The sequence below is a fragment of the Tupaia chinensis genome, unplaced genomic scaffold, assembly GCF_000334495.1.
Source record: "Tupaia chinensis unplaced genomic scaffold, TupChi_1.0 Scaffold145592_1, whole genome shotgun sequence".
Lineage (NCBI taxonomy): Eukaryota > Metazoa > Chordata > Mammalia > Scandentia > Tupaiidae > Tupaia > Tupaia belangeri.
Genome location: NW_006205449.1, coordinates 2542797 through 2559363, shown reverse-complemented (window position 1 = coordinate 2559363; position 16567 = coordinate 2542797). Strand labels below are relative to the sequence as shown.

Sequence of the window (16567 nt, the reverse complement as noted above, 5' to 3'; positions counted from 1 at the left end):
TCGTGTAGGAGTCCAGCAACATACCTGCTGCACTGTCTGCTGCCCCCACTTCCTATATAATTTAAATGATTCCATAACATTTTGTCTTAATCTGCCTGGGCTGCCAGGACAAAATATCTTAAACTGGATGCCTTAAACAAGAATGTTCTTCTTGGTTTTAAAAGCTGGAAAGTATACGGCCATCGTCTGACCGATGTGGATTGTGGCGAGGACTCTCTCTCCCTCTGTGCCCGCACACAGGGAGACAGTGTCCATGCTCTGGTGTTTCTTGGTAAGGACATGAATCTGTCAGATTAGAGCCCTTCGGATCAAGCCCCAGCTGTACGATGGGTTTATGTAGCCTTTTTACTTCCTTCCTGTAAGTACAGCCACCTTGGGGTTAAGGCTTCGATGGGTGAATGGGGGCGAGAGGGCAGGAACACTCAGCCCATAACACATTTATACGAAGAGCAAATGTTCTCAACCCAGTCTAGAAGATATCTAACTTAGAAAATCAGATGCAAAAATTATTCCATTAAGTAGTAGCAAATTAACTCTAGTATTACGATAAAGGATTAATGCAAGTAGGATTTATCTCAGGAATAAAATGATTGCTCTATATTAAGCAACGTACAACTCTAGACTGTGATGAAATTATGCATTGTATTTCTCTTAAATAGAAAGTTCCTTAATCCTTATACGGTAGCAGGTATAAGAGTTCATAGACAAACAGGGGAAATAAAGGCTTTCCTTGGCCCTGGCCCCGGTTGTTCAAGGTGAGTGTCCACAGTGCCTTTTGCTTCACTGAAGACTTTTGTTCCTCCCATCAAAACACTTCATTTCTGCTGCCATTACTTCTGGGTAAATGCTTTAATCTGCTATCAGCACTTGGGAGTTATTGTTCCCCTTAAATGCTTAAATTGCACTTATTACATATAGATGATGTATTTGGTAGGTTGGCATATTAGCTATTAATCAAGAACCTGCAATTTCTAATATTTCTTTTTTAAAAAAGATAAAGGGCAGTTAATTGCTGATAAAATAACCTAGCAACAAATCATTTTACCTGGGATTTAATTTAGATTTCAGAATTAAAATGCAATTTGCTGTTATATAGGAAATGTCAATTTTAAGGTGATTCAAATTTCCTCTATATGAAAAAAAAAAAATCCTTGCTTTTTTTTTTTTTTTTTTTAGGTTTTTACCATAGGGTGCACATGTTTTCCCGAAGAGAAAGAAAGAAAAACCAAGACAGGGAAAGTAGGAAATTACCCCCTCAGGGGGATGGTCACACCATAATCCCTTCTTCTCCATCCTTCTCTCAGGATTTTAGGGATGTCCACTCATGCACATGCACACACACCCAAGATGATTTTCAAGTTGCCAGGTCCATGACTAGAACAGTGGTCAACCATGTGGTAGTCCAGTGCTTTAATCATCATGCCACCTACTGGCTTCACCACCCATTCTTTTCAAGTGTCTTAGGATTGTCTTCATTTTACATACACAAGGAAGCTGAAATGTATTGAGGTTGATAACTTTTCTAAGATCATGTCTAATAAATCCCGGATTTTAGAGATCTTCCTCTAAAGCCTACTCATTTCTCAAGAGGGAGACAAAAATTAGTCATTATAACTGGGTGTTGGGAGAAAGGACTCCATTTTCAAATAGATTTTGAAAATTCTGGGATACATAGTTCAAAGCACTTCAAATGTGACAATAACCATTGTGACTCTCTAGGAGGTGGTCAGGTTTACAGCATTTACCATGCTCACAAAGACAGAACTTCCCCCTCTGTAACATTTACCAGGCTGAGTTTATAGAATACACCTTTCAGAACACTGACCTTGACAATGTCACCTTCCGAAAGAAAGAATGGGTTTTGAAAGTTTAAGGAAGAAAATACATACAGGAGACCATAATGAAGAATAAGGCATTGTTATAAGCTAAGAGGAATTTTCTAGTGTATTTAAAAAGACATATAAGGACCAGAAGTTGGCATAATGGCTATGTTGCTGGATTCCCATGTAGTTGATTGCGGTTCAAGTCCCAGACCCAGTGGCTTAAACTCACACCGGGCATGTGTGCACGCATGCCCAAGATCTCGAGAGCAGAATGGAGGAGAAGAGACTGTGGCATGGCCATCCTCCCTGGGGGGTGATTTCTCACTTTCTGTCTCTCTGTCTCTCTCTGTCTTTCTGGCAAGCACACGCACACTATAACAAAAACCTCTCCTAAATAAATAAATAGACATATATAAAATATATTTAGGGTAGCAATTCTGAATACTACAAGTAATACAGAAAATTGAATGATCTTGGATAACGAGGTCAACGTTGCACTAAAACACTATATCAGCTATATATCTACTTTGTACTAAATACTTGTGTTCTTTCAAAATTTATATGTTGAAATTAGAATTAGGGAATGGGGCATTAGGTAGGTCATTATGTCATGAGAATGAAGCCCTTATTAATGGGATTAGTGCCTTTATAGAAAAGACTCAAAAGAGACTCTCAGCACTTCCACAGTCCAGGGGCACCATCTACATACTAGAAACGGGCCCTCAGCAGACTCCTTTTGTCAGCACCTTGAGCTTATTCCAAATGCCAGAACTGTGGAAAAGAATTTCTGTGTTTAAGCCACCAGGTCTATGTTGTTCAGTTACAGCAACCATAATTGCTTTTTTAAAGAGAGTTTTTGTTTGTTTGTTTGTTTGTCTGTTTGTTTTGCTATAGGGTGCATGCACTCACCAGAGGTACAGAGAGACAGAAAGCAAGAAATCACCCTCCATGGATGATGGTCACATTGCAATCCCTTCTCCTCCATTCTCCTCTCAGGATCTTGGGCACGCATACACATGTGCCTGATGTGAATTTTAAGCCACTGAGTCTGAGACTCAGACTACATGGGAGTCCAGCGACCTAACAGTCATGCCATCTGCTGGTCCCCATGACTGCATTTGGTATTGTTATGTTACTGAAAAAAATATGCATTTATAAAAAAAAAAATGCAGATTTGGAATTCAACAGATTTGTTCATATATCTGTTAATTCATCCACTCAATTCATCCACTCAAAAGCACCCACTACATTTTTTGCAATGTTCTAGAAAATACAGAGTAGGAGAATGAGCAAGACCGTTATGAGTCTTGCTTTCCTGAACATCACAATCTTCTAGGGAAGAACAACCTTTCACAAGTCATTACAGTTGTGTTGAGTATGTGAGAAAAACTCTCTATTGTTATGGGAGCATATGATAGACAGAACAGACTTTGTTTAAAGGCTCAGAGCACCTCAGTTTTATGATCTAGCTTTTATAATTTAGGGTGGGTTATATACATTTTATGATATTGAATTTCCTTATCTATAAATGAGATTAATATCTTATGGCTTTAATAATAACATCTAAATTAGCACTGTATGTTTAGCATTAATTTAGTCACATCATTCCATTACTAAAACACAAAGATTATTCTTGTACAAACGAACATACATGTGAAGCTTAAGAATCCATCTGGATAAATTCCAGGGCTCACTGACCACTAGGAATACACTGTAGCCTGTTAGAGGTATTGTCTTGACAAAGCAGAAAAATACATGCTTAGAAGTGCTGAACATCACCCTACGAGTGTTAGGGTGCTCAGTTTGGGTATCTGATTTGAGGGGAGAAAGTAAGGAAATTAGGTTTTAGTTATAGAGCGTGTGCTACTGGGAAGTAGCCCTGATTTTGAGGATGATGTCTGTGCTTTCTATTTAGGAGCAAGGAGAAATGAAGTGAGGCTTGATGTACATCCCTAATAATCTTCAGAGCGAGCTGGGAGGAACAAACATTGATCACTCAAACATCATATCCTTGTTTGGGATATTCTTTGACACTCTTGGTGTCCATTAGAAATCCCATGGCCTGGCCTTATGGGTTCTGCAGCACAGCACACTTTCCAGGACACCATCATTTAAGTGCTGGAGAGAAGTACACCAGCACCTGTTGAGCTTTCCATGAACACTACTACAAGTATGGGATTCTCCAGGTCTTCATTATAAATCGCCAGATTTTTCATTACAACAGAAAGTTAAATTGTTGTCTGTAGTGGTTGAGGTGGTTGGATTCCACTTTGTGGTTCAAGTTCCAGACAAAGTGGCTTAAGAACATGCATACCCAAAATGCCAAAAGGAGAAATGAAGAGATTGTGACATGACAACCCTCCATGGGATACTTTCTCACTTCTCCTCTCTCTGTATCTGTCTCTGGAGAACACACACATCCTCTTGCAAAATGTTTTTTAAAAAGTCATTGCCAAGGGGCCAGTAGGTGGCATGGTGATTAAGGCGCTGGACTCCTACATGGCCAACCGCAGTTCAAAGTCCTGGACCTGGTGGCTGGCTTTCCTCTGAGAAGCTCACATGCCCTATAGCAAGTTAAAATAATAATTATAATATAATAATAATAAAATAAATATTTTTTAAATGTTACCTAAAAGAACCAAGTAAAAAAGTAAACTTACCTTGTGACTAATTTTATTCCTGATGTGTTCAGAACAACCCTGTAACTTTTTCCTACTTCTTCAGTGAAAGGATTGTCTTTAAATCTTGCCATTACTAAAATGAATTTGGAAATGAAAAGTTTCACGATTGCTCATATTACTGCATTTTTCCCCCCCTCCTGTGGGAAGCATCAGACCTTCAGTATAAGATGTATTTCACAACACAAGTTAGCATAATTGTATAAATTTTAGTATTATATTGCAATTTATATCATGTTGAAGCAGAACACATTTTGTACTGCCTGTTGGAAATGCTGAATCCAATTGTTATGTATAAAGCCATTTAGTTTTATGTACTAAAGAACAATTTGTTCAACTCCACTTTTTTTTTTTTTTGAGAGATTTTGGCTATAGGGCGTGTGCGCTCACCAGAAAGACAGAGAGAGATAGAGAGACAGAAAGTGAGAATTCACCACCCTGGGAGGATGGCCATGCCGCAATCCCTTCTCCTCCATTCTCCTCTCGGGATCTTGGGCACGCATGCACATGCATCCATGACATACATATAGATAAATTGTAAGTAAAGAGAATTCATGTTTTTCATGCCAAAGACTCAAACCAATAAGCTAATATTCTGTTGAGAAAGTGAATTTAACAAATCAATAGATTATGAGTAGAATTAATTAAATTGGCATAAATATTAAGGACAGTATGTTACAGAAGCTTATAAATGCTTAAGTTTCACAGTAGCTCTGTCATTGGATTCCTAAATCATGTATTTGCTATTATTCTTTGTGAACACCAGAGTCCTTTGCTATATCATACCAAAAAGGTAAGTAAGTCAGCTCCAGCTGATCAGAAGGTACCTGTTGTTCTCATTAAGACGTAATGAGAATAATGATCACTTCCAACATTATAATACTTTCAATTATCAAAACAAAGGAAGATATCTGCTCAGAAAAAAAAACGTAATTCATTGGGTGACTCATGGATTCATGACTGAATTCTCCAGACATGTTTACAAATGTGAACACTGTCCTTGAATCAGAGTTTGCATTTGGGTCTCTCATTTAGCTGAAAGATGCTGAAAACTAACATAGGACTTTAGGGCCTAGGTGGCCACATTTTTAAATAGATTTGGAGGAGAGTAAATTATTCTAGTTAAGGTCAATGGGAATTTATGCTCAACTGGAGAACTCTGAATTTAGCCACACTGTAGGAGGAAGATACAGTTCAGTTTGGGTAGGGATTACGAGTGGGTTTCCTGTAAGGGCATATCACTAGTTTTCTTTGGACTCAGAGCCACACTTGATGTAATTGTACTGAAGAGTAAATTATATCTCATTCTGAATCATCTTTGTATCAGTACTCTGCCATTTTAAAATTCATGCCCTAGAGAAGACATTTTGAGTCTGTTTTCTGTCATTTGCAATAGCCTCACTTTCTATTTGTACAGTACCTTATGCAAATAAAGGTTTCTAAATTGAGAATATTTAACTTTGTGAAATGTTCTGAAAAGTACTTATAGAATTGTATGACTATTGTTGGAAATTAATTCATAGGACATAACAGATGATTAAGAATGTGGACCATTCAACATCCCAGAAACGTTTCAGGATCCAGGCTGGAAAATATGCCTCTTCTCATCTCTGAAGTGAAGATGAATCAAAATAAATGCTATTTGTACTTCATCTTTTTGGAAAAAGAAACCCAGATAAAGTATTAAGAAAGCGAATTATCTGAAAGGACTCTTTTGCCAATGTTGCTAAGTCAGGCCGGTTAAGGGAAAACCTCACACACTGCCAAAAATAAGCCAAAAAATGATTCAGCAAGTTTTATGCCAAGACTATAAATGACTTTACATAATTTAATGAAATTTAAATACAGTAAAAGGATAAGGCTTTGTTACTCAAATATCTATTTCAACATTTTGAGCTATAGAGTGAGAAAAACAAACAAAAAATCCACCACGGATCCAAAACAAAAATTACCAAGACCTTGATTAAGTATTTATTTTTACAAGATTTTCCTGTTAAATTAACGAATGACTATTATTCATTTGCATGGTTAACATAAATTTAACTGTAGAAAGTATTTGTTATGTTAGCACTTCCGCCAAGTAGTATAAAGAAAAACTTTAACATGTTAGACAAATAACGGGGCCGCCTGTTTTGAATGTTGCAGTCTATTCTCATCATTTTTTGTCTTTCTCATATGCGGAGAGAGAGAGGTACTCAATGGGCTGGGGTTGCTCTTACACAGTAAAAAATAATATTAGGGTGCTGGGAAAGTTGTGGACTATTTTTCCATGTTTTTTTATGCAAAAATGCATCGTGACTTTCCCCAAGGACCCCACAGTATCAAACAAACTGCAGTGATGGGCATTTCCTCCATTATCTGGCTCTGCTTCTGGTCTGTGATTTGGAGGGAAATCAGAGAGGTTTTCCATTTGGATCATATAAAGAGACTATTTCAATTGAGCTTCTAAAACATTTATTTAACCAACATTTTACTGCAAAGCCATCATGCATTTACGGTTTAACAAGAAAATACAGATATGCAAAGGGACTAAAATCAGAAGGGAAAAATCACTCATCATCCACCCACTCAGAGCAAGTAACTTCTGTATGGGAAAAAATAAAATACTGTCCATACTATTTGTGACTTCTCTTCCTACTTAAGAGTGTGTTGTGAACATCTCACCAAATCAGAAAATGTCATTCTATCCCCACATGCATGTGGGCATATCACACAACTATGCCATGGTTTCTTAACTATCCAGTTCTTTTGAACCTCTGGATCATCTCTGTTTTGCTGTAGTGAAGACTGTAGTGTCTCATTGCAACCACTTTGTTATATTTGTCAGTTAAACAATTATTTCCTTGGGACAGGTTCTTAAAAGTAAAGTCGCTGAGGGACCAGCCGTTAGCATAATGGCTATGTTGCTGGACTCTCACATAGTTGACTACGGTTCATGTCCCAGACCCGGTGGCTTAAAACTCATGCCGGGCGCATGTGCATGCGTGCCCAAGATCCTGAGAGGAGAATGGAGGAGAAGGGATTGCAACATAGCCATCCCCCCTGGAGGGTGATTTCTCACTTTCTGTCTCTCTGTCTCTGTCTTTCTGGCGAGTGCATGTGCCCTATAGCAAAAACCTCTCCAAAAAAAAAAAAAAAGTAAAGTCTCTGAGTCATGACGTACAAGCTTTTATTAGATAGAAACAAGTTGCTTTCAGAAAGTTTTATGCAAAATTGTATGCATAAAGATTCCTATTTACTGACATCTTTGATGACATTATTTTTAGTTTTCTTATAAATCAGCACCATTTTGAAGGCAAACATATCCCTTTAATTTTCTTTTTCTTTTTTTTTTTTTTTAAGTTTATTTGTCTACGGAATGTAGGGACATAGAGGAGAGAAAGAGAGAGAAAAATAAGCATCCATAGGTCTCTACTGACAATCCCCTGCAGCTTCCACAGCCAGCCAGGATCATGGGTGTGTACACCAGGCATGTGCAGGTTGACCCAGAAATCAACCTGAAATCTGTATGGATCCAGCACTGACATGGAAAGTTGGGATGTATGGGCCCAATATCCAATGCAGGAACAATAGCGAACCCTATTCTTTGCCTCATCCTCATGAAGAAATAGAGATGCAGACACAGAGAGGGGATAGGCAAAGGGGAGTTTAGTGATAGAGACAGCAGCTTCCAGGCAGGGAGGAGTCCTGAAAAGTGTGTTGCAAAAGATGAACTAAGGTGGCAGGCTTTTAATCTTGGTTAGGGGGCTTAGTTTCAGCTTGTTCTCAGGAGGGACTGTGCATTCATTCTTCTCATAACGGGGGTCACATGTTAAATGGGTCCAGTTATTCTTTTTGTAATTTTGTAGTAGATGTAAAGGTCATGAGATTTTCTTTGTCTGAAAGCTTTGGGCCAAAAAAGACCATTGGTTAATGCTCATAAGAATTCTTACATTATTTTCTTTTTATCATTTACTTATTTATTTTTACATTTTCCCATAAACATTTACTTTACATATCAAAAAAAATGTGGTCATACTCCATAGTTCTTGACAGTTAATAAACAACTTTCAAAATTTCAAAATACTAAGTTTTAAAGATAATGTTTGAAATATTTGTTATAATTTTGTTTGTGATGCTATAACAACAGAGACAGTATGGTATTATATATTTTTGAGAAAATGTTTACATGTCAACTACTCAAACTGTTGAAAAACAAACACCCAGCACACGATTCACACATAAATCTTCTCAATTCAGCCCTGCCTACCAAATATTCTGTGATATGCCATCTGCTAGCAAAGATCAGTCTCTTTTTCTCCCTTCAAAGTCTTCTTTAAGGTAATCCTCTGGTTCTGGCTTCTCTTTTACAATCTCTACTGATTACAGTAATGCAGGGCTGGAAAAGTCCAGGTTATTTTATGGTATAAATTCTTTAATATAGCTTCTGTATTCCTCTCTGCCAGTCAAAACTGTTTATGGTACCAGACCATCTTTCCAAGAGCTTCTGTTGGCTTGCTTGAGATCTACCTTAGTTCCATAGTTTTATGGTTTAATTTTCAGATAGACATTCCAGTCATAGCCCCATCCAATAACAAGTATTATCAATTTCTGATTCGAGGTAAAGTTATTATTGAACTTATCCAAATAACCATACTGCCACAAAATAAGAATACTCACAAATATTTTCCAATTTCAGAGGAGTCAGGAAGGGAGAAAAGTTTATGTTCCCACTGAGAGAAACAAATGAGAAGAAAAAACATTTTAACAAATTGCTGAACCTATCAACAGCTCAAAAGAAAGCAAAATTCTTAAGTTAGGAAAACAAAGCATAGTAAAGAAAAAAAAATCAGTTACGTTTTACTCAAAAGTCATAAAATTCTATTTCATCAGTTCAGTCTTAATTAACCTCTCTTCTGTTGAATTTGCAGTATTACTGTGGTCTGATCTTTCTGTTTAAATCCTGGAAGTTAATATTTGACATTATTATTGATATTTCTTGTCTCTAGCATTAAGTTGGTCATTTTCTTGGTAGCTTTTTGTTCTCTTATTTCTGTATGTGTGTCTTTAGCTTTCCTGATAAAGCACTCCTTTGAGAACTTCTTGAAGAGCTGGTCTAGTGTTGGTAAACTTTTTCATATTTTGTTTATCAGAGAATGTATTTTTTATCTTTTCTTCCAATATGAAATATAATCTTGCCAGGTACAGTATTCTTGGTTGAAACTGTTTTTCACTTAACACTTTGAATCTATTTTCCCATTCTTTCCTTGTTCACTTTGTTTCTGATGAGAGGTCTGAGGTTAGCCTGATGGGATAAACTTTATAAGTAACCTGACGTTTCTCTCTTGCCAATTTTAGTACCTTGTCTGTGGATTTTGCTCATCTGGCTATGATTTGCCTTGGAGAAGATCTTCTTGGGTTAATTCTATTAGGGGCCCTTTGTATTTCTTGGGTCTGCATATTTGCATGCCTCTCTAGATTTAGAAAGTTTTCTTTCAAGATTTCATGGAACAGATTATCAATGCCCTTATTAGTTTCTTCACCTTCTGGAATACCAATTATCCAGATGTTTGGGCACTTAATGATATCTAGTATTTCTCATATAGTACTCTCATTTTTTTGTTGTTATTTTCTCAGTTTTTTTTTTCTTTTTGATTGTTTTTTCTAGGTCAGAGGTTTTGCCTTCAACATCCAAGATTTGATCTTCTGCACGTACTAATCTGCTTTTAGCACTTTCGAGGGAAGTTTTGGTTTTCTGTATTGAGCCTTCATCTCTAATAGCTCCATTTGATTCTTTTTTTGTAGTGTGTATTTCCTCTTTCAGATTATATAAGAACTTCCTCACCTCCTGGAATTCATTGTCTCTTTTCTCCATCTTCTGGAGTTCATTATCTCTCAGCTCATGCATCTCATTTAGATTTATCACTATGAATATTCTGAATTCTCTATCAGACATTTCCATAAGTTCCACTGTACTTTCTGTGAATGATGAAGGATTGTTCTTTTTACTTAGGGGCGAGATATTTTCTTGGTTTCTCGTATGTCTTGTGCCTCTGTCATGGTTTCTGGTCATTCTATGACAAAATCTCTTCTCAATAGTCTAAGTGTTTTGGGGGTCTAGAAGATGAAGTTTAGAGCATAGCTTGGGTCACCTTGGTTCCTGAACATGCCAGGACACACCTCAGTTTTTGTTTTTTGTTTTTTGGTTTTTTGTTTTTTTTTTTTTAATACAAAGACCAACTATATATTTCACAGCATCAGTCAGTGAACAATAACATTGTGAATAAAGGCATTGCCACATTCCTTATACTTCACGGTTTCTCTCCATTATGATTACTTGATGTCTATTTAGGCTTGAAAACACAGTAAATGCTTTACCACACTCATTACACTTGTAAGGTTTTTCTCTAGTATGAACTCTCTGATGCCTTGTAAGGAATGATTTGTAAACGAAGACCTTGCCACACTCATTACACTCATAAGGCTTCTCTCCAGTATGAATGACCTGGTGACTAATAAATGCTGACCTCACATAAAAGGCTTTGCCACACTCATTACACTTCTATGGTTTCTCTTTGAGTTCTTTGACGATGATAGTGCAGTCTGACTGAAGAATTTGCCACATTCATTACACTTGTAAGGCTTCTTTCTGGTATGAATGCTCCAATGTTTTTTAAGGGGTGAGTTTCAACTGAAGACCTTAACACATTCATTGCATTTGTAAGATTTTATTCCAGTATGGGTTACCTGATGCTGAGTAAGAGTTGACAAATCATTAAAGGCTTTGCCACATTCATTATATTTGTAAGGTTTCTCTTCACTATGGATAACCTTATGTTTCATAAGTGTTGACTTCAAAGTAAAGGTTTTCCACACTCAGTATATTTGTAAACTTTCTCTCCAGTATGAATTCTCTGATGTAGCTTAAGATATGAACTGATATGGAAGACTCTGTCACATTCATTACATTTGTAAGGTCTCTCTACAGTATGAACTCTTTGATGTCTTGCAAGGTGTGAATTATGACCAGAAACCTTGTCACATTCATTATATTTGTAAGGTTTCTCTCCAGTATGAATTCTTTGATGCCTTGTTAAGGATTGATTTGTGGTTGAAAACCTTATCACATTCATTACATTTGTATGGTTTCTCTTTAGTGTGAATTCTACAATGATCTACAAGTTTTGATATCTGAGGGAAGACCTTATCACACTCATCACATTTGTAAGGTTTCTCTTTCATATGAATTAACTGATGGTTAGTAAGTGTTGACTTTAAGCTAAAGGCTTTGCCACATTCATTACACTTGTAAGGTTTCTCTCTAGTGAAATTTTTCTGATGTGCAAGGGATGAATTTTGACTGAAGACTTTATTGTGAGCTTTTTCTCTAGCATGTATTATCTGATGTTTAACAAAAGGTGAATGATTACTAAAGACTTTGCTACATTGATGACATCTGTAAAGTTTCTCTGTACTATGAATTCTTTGATGCCTTGTGAGATTTGAACTAAGATGGAAAATCTTGTCACATTCATTATATTTGTATGGATTCTTTCTAGCATGAACTCTCCTATGAGCTACAAGTTTTGATTTTTGATTAAAGACTGTGTCACATATATTACATTTATATTGTTTCTCTCTAGAATGGATTAGCTGATGTAATTAGCGTGAATCAATAGCTCTTAGAATGGGAAAATATTTTTGTAAACTATGTATCCGATAAGGGACTGATAACCAGAATACATAACGAACTCAACCAGCTTTCCTGAAAAAAGGTGATCAATCCTATTAAAAAATGGGAGAATGAGTTGAAAAAAAAAAAAAAACTCTCTAAGGAAGACAAATGGATAAACAAAAGGCATATGAAAAAATGTTCAGCATCTTTCTGCTGAGTGATGGAAGTTAGGGTATGGAGGAGAGACATTATATGTCTCCACTCTAATATACACTGAGTGTCTGCACTCTATGGCCTAAACTGAATGACTAGAGGATATAGAAACATAGGAAATGGTTATAAATACCAGATACAGTGTGGGACGAGGGTGGGTGAAGGAGAAAAGTCTGAGGAAGGGCATTAGGAGAAAAACAGAGAGGCAAGGCATTTATGGGACAAAGAAATGGGTTATTATCTGTTGAAGATAACTTGCATAGTATCCTCATCTGGACTGGTGAGAAATGTATACATGTTGGAATATTCAGTTTGCAAGCTTAGTGACATATGTGATTAAATGTATAAAAAAATTGAAATAAAAAAATTATATACATAAAAAAGGAAAGTCTATCATTGTGTTAGTTGAACTTGTGATTTTTTGCCAGTTAATAGGAGTTTGCTTTCATCTATTCTCAGTTATCTGGAGACAAAAGAAGAAACTTTAACCTTCAGGAAATTTCAAGGGGCCAAGTATAGAAGACCCAAGCTTGACTTTTTTTTTTTTTTTTTTTTTTTGCATTTTTCTGATAGGTACAGTTAAAAATAATGTAGCTCTTGGCTATATTCAGTAACTTACAGAAGAAATCAATTTAGAAAAGAAGATTTTTCTTATTGATGAAAGCCAAAGATAAGAATATAGTTTTTTATGATTAATATTAGCTAGATGCAATGTGTCACTTTGTGAATGACATAAATCAAATTCAGCTGTTCAAAAATAAAATCCCGGGAACCAGCAGTTAGCATAATGGCTATGTCGCTGGACTCCCACATAGTCGACCACGGTTCGCGTCCCGGACCCGGTGGCTTAAAACTCACGCCAGGTGCATGTGCGTGCGTGCCCAAGATCCAGAGAGGAGAATGGAGGAGAAGGGATTGCGGCGTGACCATCCCCCCTGGGGGGTGATTTCTCGCTTTCTGTCTGTCTCTGTCTGTCTGGTGAGCACATGCGCCCTATAGCGAAAACCTCTCAAAAAAAAAAAAAAATCCCTACCATCTAACCCACTAGTAAAGTATAAAGTTATCAAGATAATTCTATTTAATCAGAAAATAATTCAATTTTGACTTTTACAGCTATTTCACATTTACAATAGAAATTCCTATAGATGAATGAATATAAAGAAAACCACTTTTAACTAATTAAGACAAACAATTTGATGAGATGATGAATAAAGGAGGCTAAGAAAATATGTAGGGACATTTGCAGGGTCTTAAGCCTGTTGGGAAAACATTGTGAGTTCCATTTCCGCATACTGAGGTGGAGATGCTCCCAAGACATTCACGAGAATAGTTATTGGAAAGACATACCCAGAGTTCAGAATAGTATCTCAGCAAAAATTATAAAGTAAGGAATATTCTGAATGCCAGAAACTGAGGCTCTAGATGTATAAAGTTGCCCAAGAGCAAGTAACATAAGAAATGTAGCTCAGAACTGAATCAGGAGCCCTGTCAAGTGATAAAAATGAGCTGGAAGATACAGTCATTTCTTTGAAGAGGTTTGACTTCGCTTAGACGAAGAGAAATAGTGGGGTCTTAGGACATTTTGGGAGCTTCATTTTGTTTCATTTTGTTTTTAAAATACAAGAGATTGATGGATAGAAAAGCTAAGATGGATTGAAAAGCTAAATGGAGAAAGCCCAAAACTTGAAATAAATAATAAGATCATTTTATTTTAAAAGCATGAATAGAGTAGTTCTTACAGGAAGCACTGGTTTCCATTATTTATAAATAAAAAGGAGCAATGGGAAGAGAAAAGATAGACGCCAGATATTTATATTTACCTAATGATGCAGGAAAGTTAGTGGAGTTTCCACACAATAATTTTTTTTTTTTTAATTTTGAGAGAGATTTTTGCTATAGGGGGCATGCACTCGCTGGAAGACAGAGAAAGACAGAAAGCGAGAAATCATCCCCCATGGAGGGTAGCCATGCCACAATCCCTTCTCCTCCCTCCTCTTCTCAGGTTTGGGCATGCACTCACATACACACCCAGAATGAGTTTTAAGCCTCAGATTCAGGACTTGAACCACGGCTGACTATATGGGAGTCCAACAACATGACAATTTTACCATCTGCCGGTCCCACCATACAATAACTTTATTTCCTTGATCAAGTGGCAACCACAGTCATCTGCTGAGATTCAGTCAACTGCTCAGGAGGATGACAATTAGAAGGTTTATTACAGTTGAAATGACTTTTTCAGAGAGTGGGAAAGCAAGCAGTCAGAAAAAGGAGAAAAGTCAGAGAGTTTTGAGTAAATCTGTTCTGTTTAGTGACTGAATTATAGAAGTGTCAATTTGCCAAGTAGTGTAAATATAAACCCAATGCTCTCTAAGAGAAGAATTTGATTACTAAGGAATGTAGAAGTTATCAAGAATTCATGACCTGTTATCCAGAGAAATTGTAGAATTTGACAAAGTTGGCCACATATAAACAAAAACAGAAAACCAAAGCAGAACATCTGAAAATCTAACATAGGTTCAAAACTAAGTCATCTTTACATTACTGACAAAATAACATGAATAAAAATAAATGTCAGTGTTCACACTGCAAGAAAATTCAGACACAAAAGATTACGGTGGTTTAGAAACCACATGGGTATTAAAGACCAAAATTCAAATTATGAACAAAAGAAGATCTCTTATTAAATACATGTAAGAGATGTTTTGCATATACAAATGAAAGTGTAGATGCAGTGTTCTCCATTCATATTAACCTGGATCTTTTACAACCATATAATTATTCCAAGTATAACCTTTAAGAGCTTTGACTGGGCAGGTGTGGATGACTGAATGTAAAACGCTAATAACATACACCCCCATCGTGGGGTTATTTAACTTAGCCCTCTCCTTTCTGTATTTCCAGGAAATCAGATCTTTTTTTGCCCCTCCACCAAATACTTTTAATTTCGGACATCATAACATTTCAAACTTATAACATATAGTTGTTTTTCTAGAAGGAATAAAAAAAGAAGTAAAATATAATTTTTCTAACATTAGTATTAATTCACTCCACTCCACAATACCTATAACTATTCAGTGTTTGAATTTTCCCAAGCACAAAAATTTATTTTATACTGTTTGAATCAAGATCTATATAATGTCCATTGTTTGAGATGTCTAACAGTTCCTTCGAATATTTTCAATGTAGAGCACTCCTCTCTCTTAAATTTCATTTTCATTTTTTTTTTGTTGCCCACAATTTATTTGTTCTATGGAATGTCTCCCAACCTGAACTCTGCCCATTGTATCACAGTGGGGTTATTTTCTTATTCCTCTATTCCTCTCCTTTCTGTATTTCCAGGAAATTGGCAAACTAGAATAGACACTTGCTCAGATTCAGATTCCTTTGTTGGAAATTTTATTATTTTTTAAGAGAGATATTCATTATAGAGTTTGTATTTTCTTTTTCTTTTTTTTTTTTTTTTGAGAGATTTTCGCTATAGGGCATGTGCGCTTGCCAGACAGACAGAGACAGACAGAGAGACAGAAAGCGAGAAATCACCCCCCAGGGGGGATGGTCATGCTACAATCCCTTCTCCTCCATTCTCCTCTTGGGATCTTGGGCATGTACACACACGCACCCGGCGTGAGTATTAAGCCACCAGGTCCGGGAAGCAAACTGTGGTCGACTACGTGGGAATCCAGTGACATAGCCATTACGCTAACTGCTGGTTCCCATATAGAGTTTGTGTGCTTATAAGAGAGACAGAGAGAAACAGAGAGGCAGAAAGTGAGAAGTCAATCCCCAAAAGGGGATGGCCACACCACAGTCCTTTTTATCCCATTCTTCTCTTGGGATTTGGGGCATGCATGCACACACACCCAGCGTGGATTTTAAGCTGCCAGGTCCAGGACTCGAACCACAGTTGACTGCATGGGAGTCCAGCAACATAATCATTATGCCATTTGCTGCTCTCTATTTGTTAGAAATGAATACAGACAGCTTTGTGTATATTCTTTGGGGACAAAAAATATTTGTTTCATGACGTTAATGAACATTGACCAAATCTGTGTAAATTTCTTATTTCATGAGGGGGTTAAAAATGATATTGTACATTTATTGCTCCTTAATTTATTATGTGAATAATTCCATCAAAGAGAAATCTTTGCCCATCAAGCATTTATTGGCACTGAAATAGAATTCATATATATATATAT

At 36.6% G+C, this 16567-nt stretch overlaps 1 protein-coding gene across 1 annotated transcript in view; it reads right to left on the bottom strand.

The window, feature by feature from the left end:
• LOC102494498 (zinc finger protein 415-like) overlaps positions 1–16567 on the bottom strand; it is a 33444-nt gene that overhangs the window by 1834 nt on the left and 15043 nt on the right. Inside the window, 4 exon segments of the mRNA XM_027768124.1 lie at positions 10818–11051; positions 11374–11580; positions 11582–11847; positions 11911–12133. Coding sequence (XP_027623925.1) covers positions 10818–11051; positions 11374–11580; positions 11582–11847; positions 11911–12133 — 930 coding nt within the window.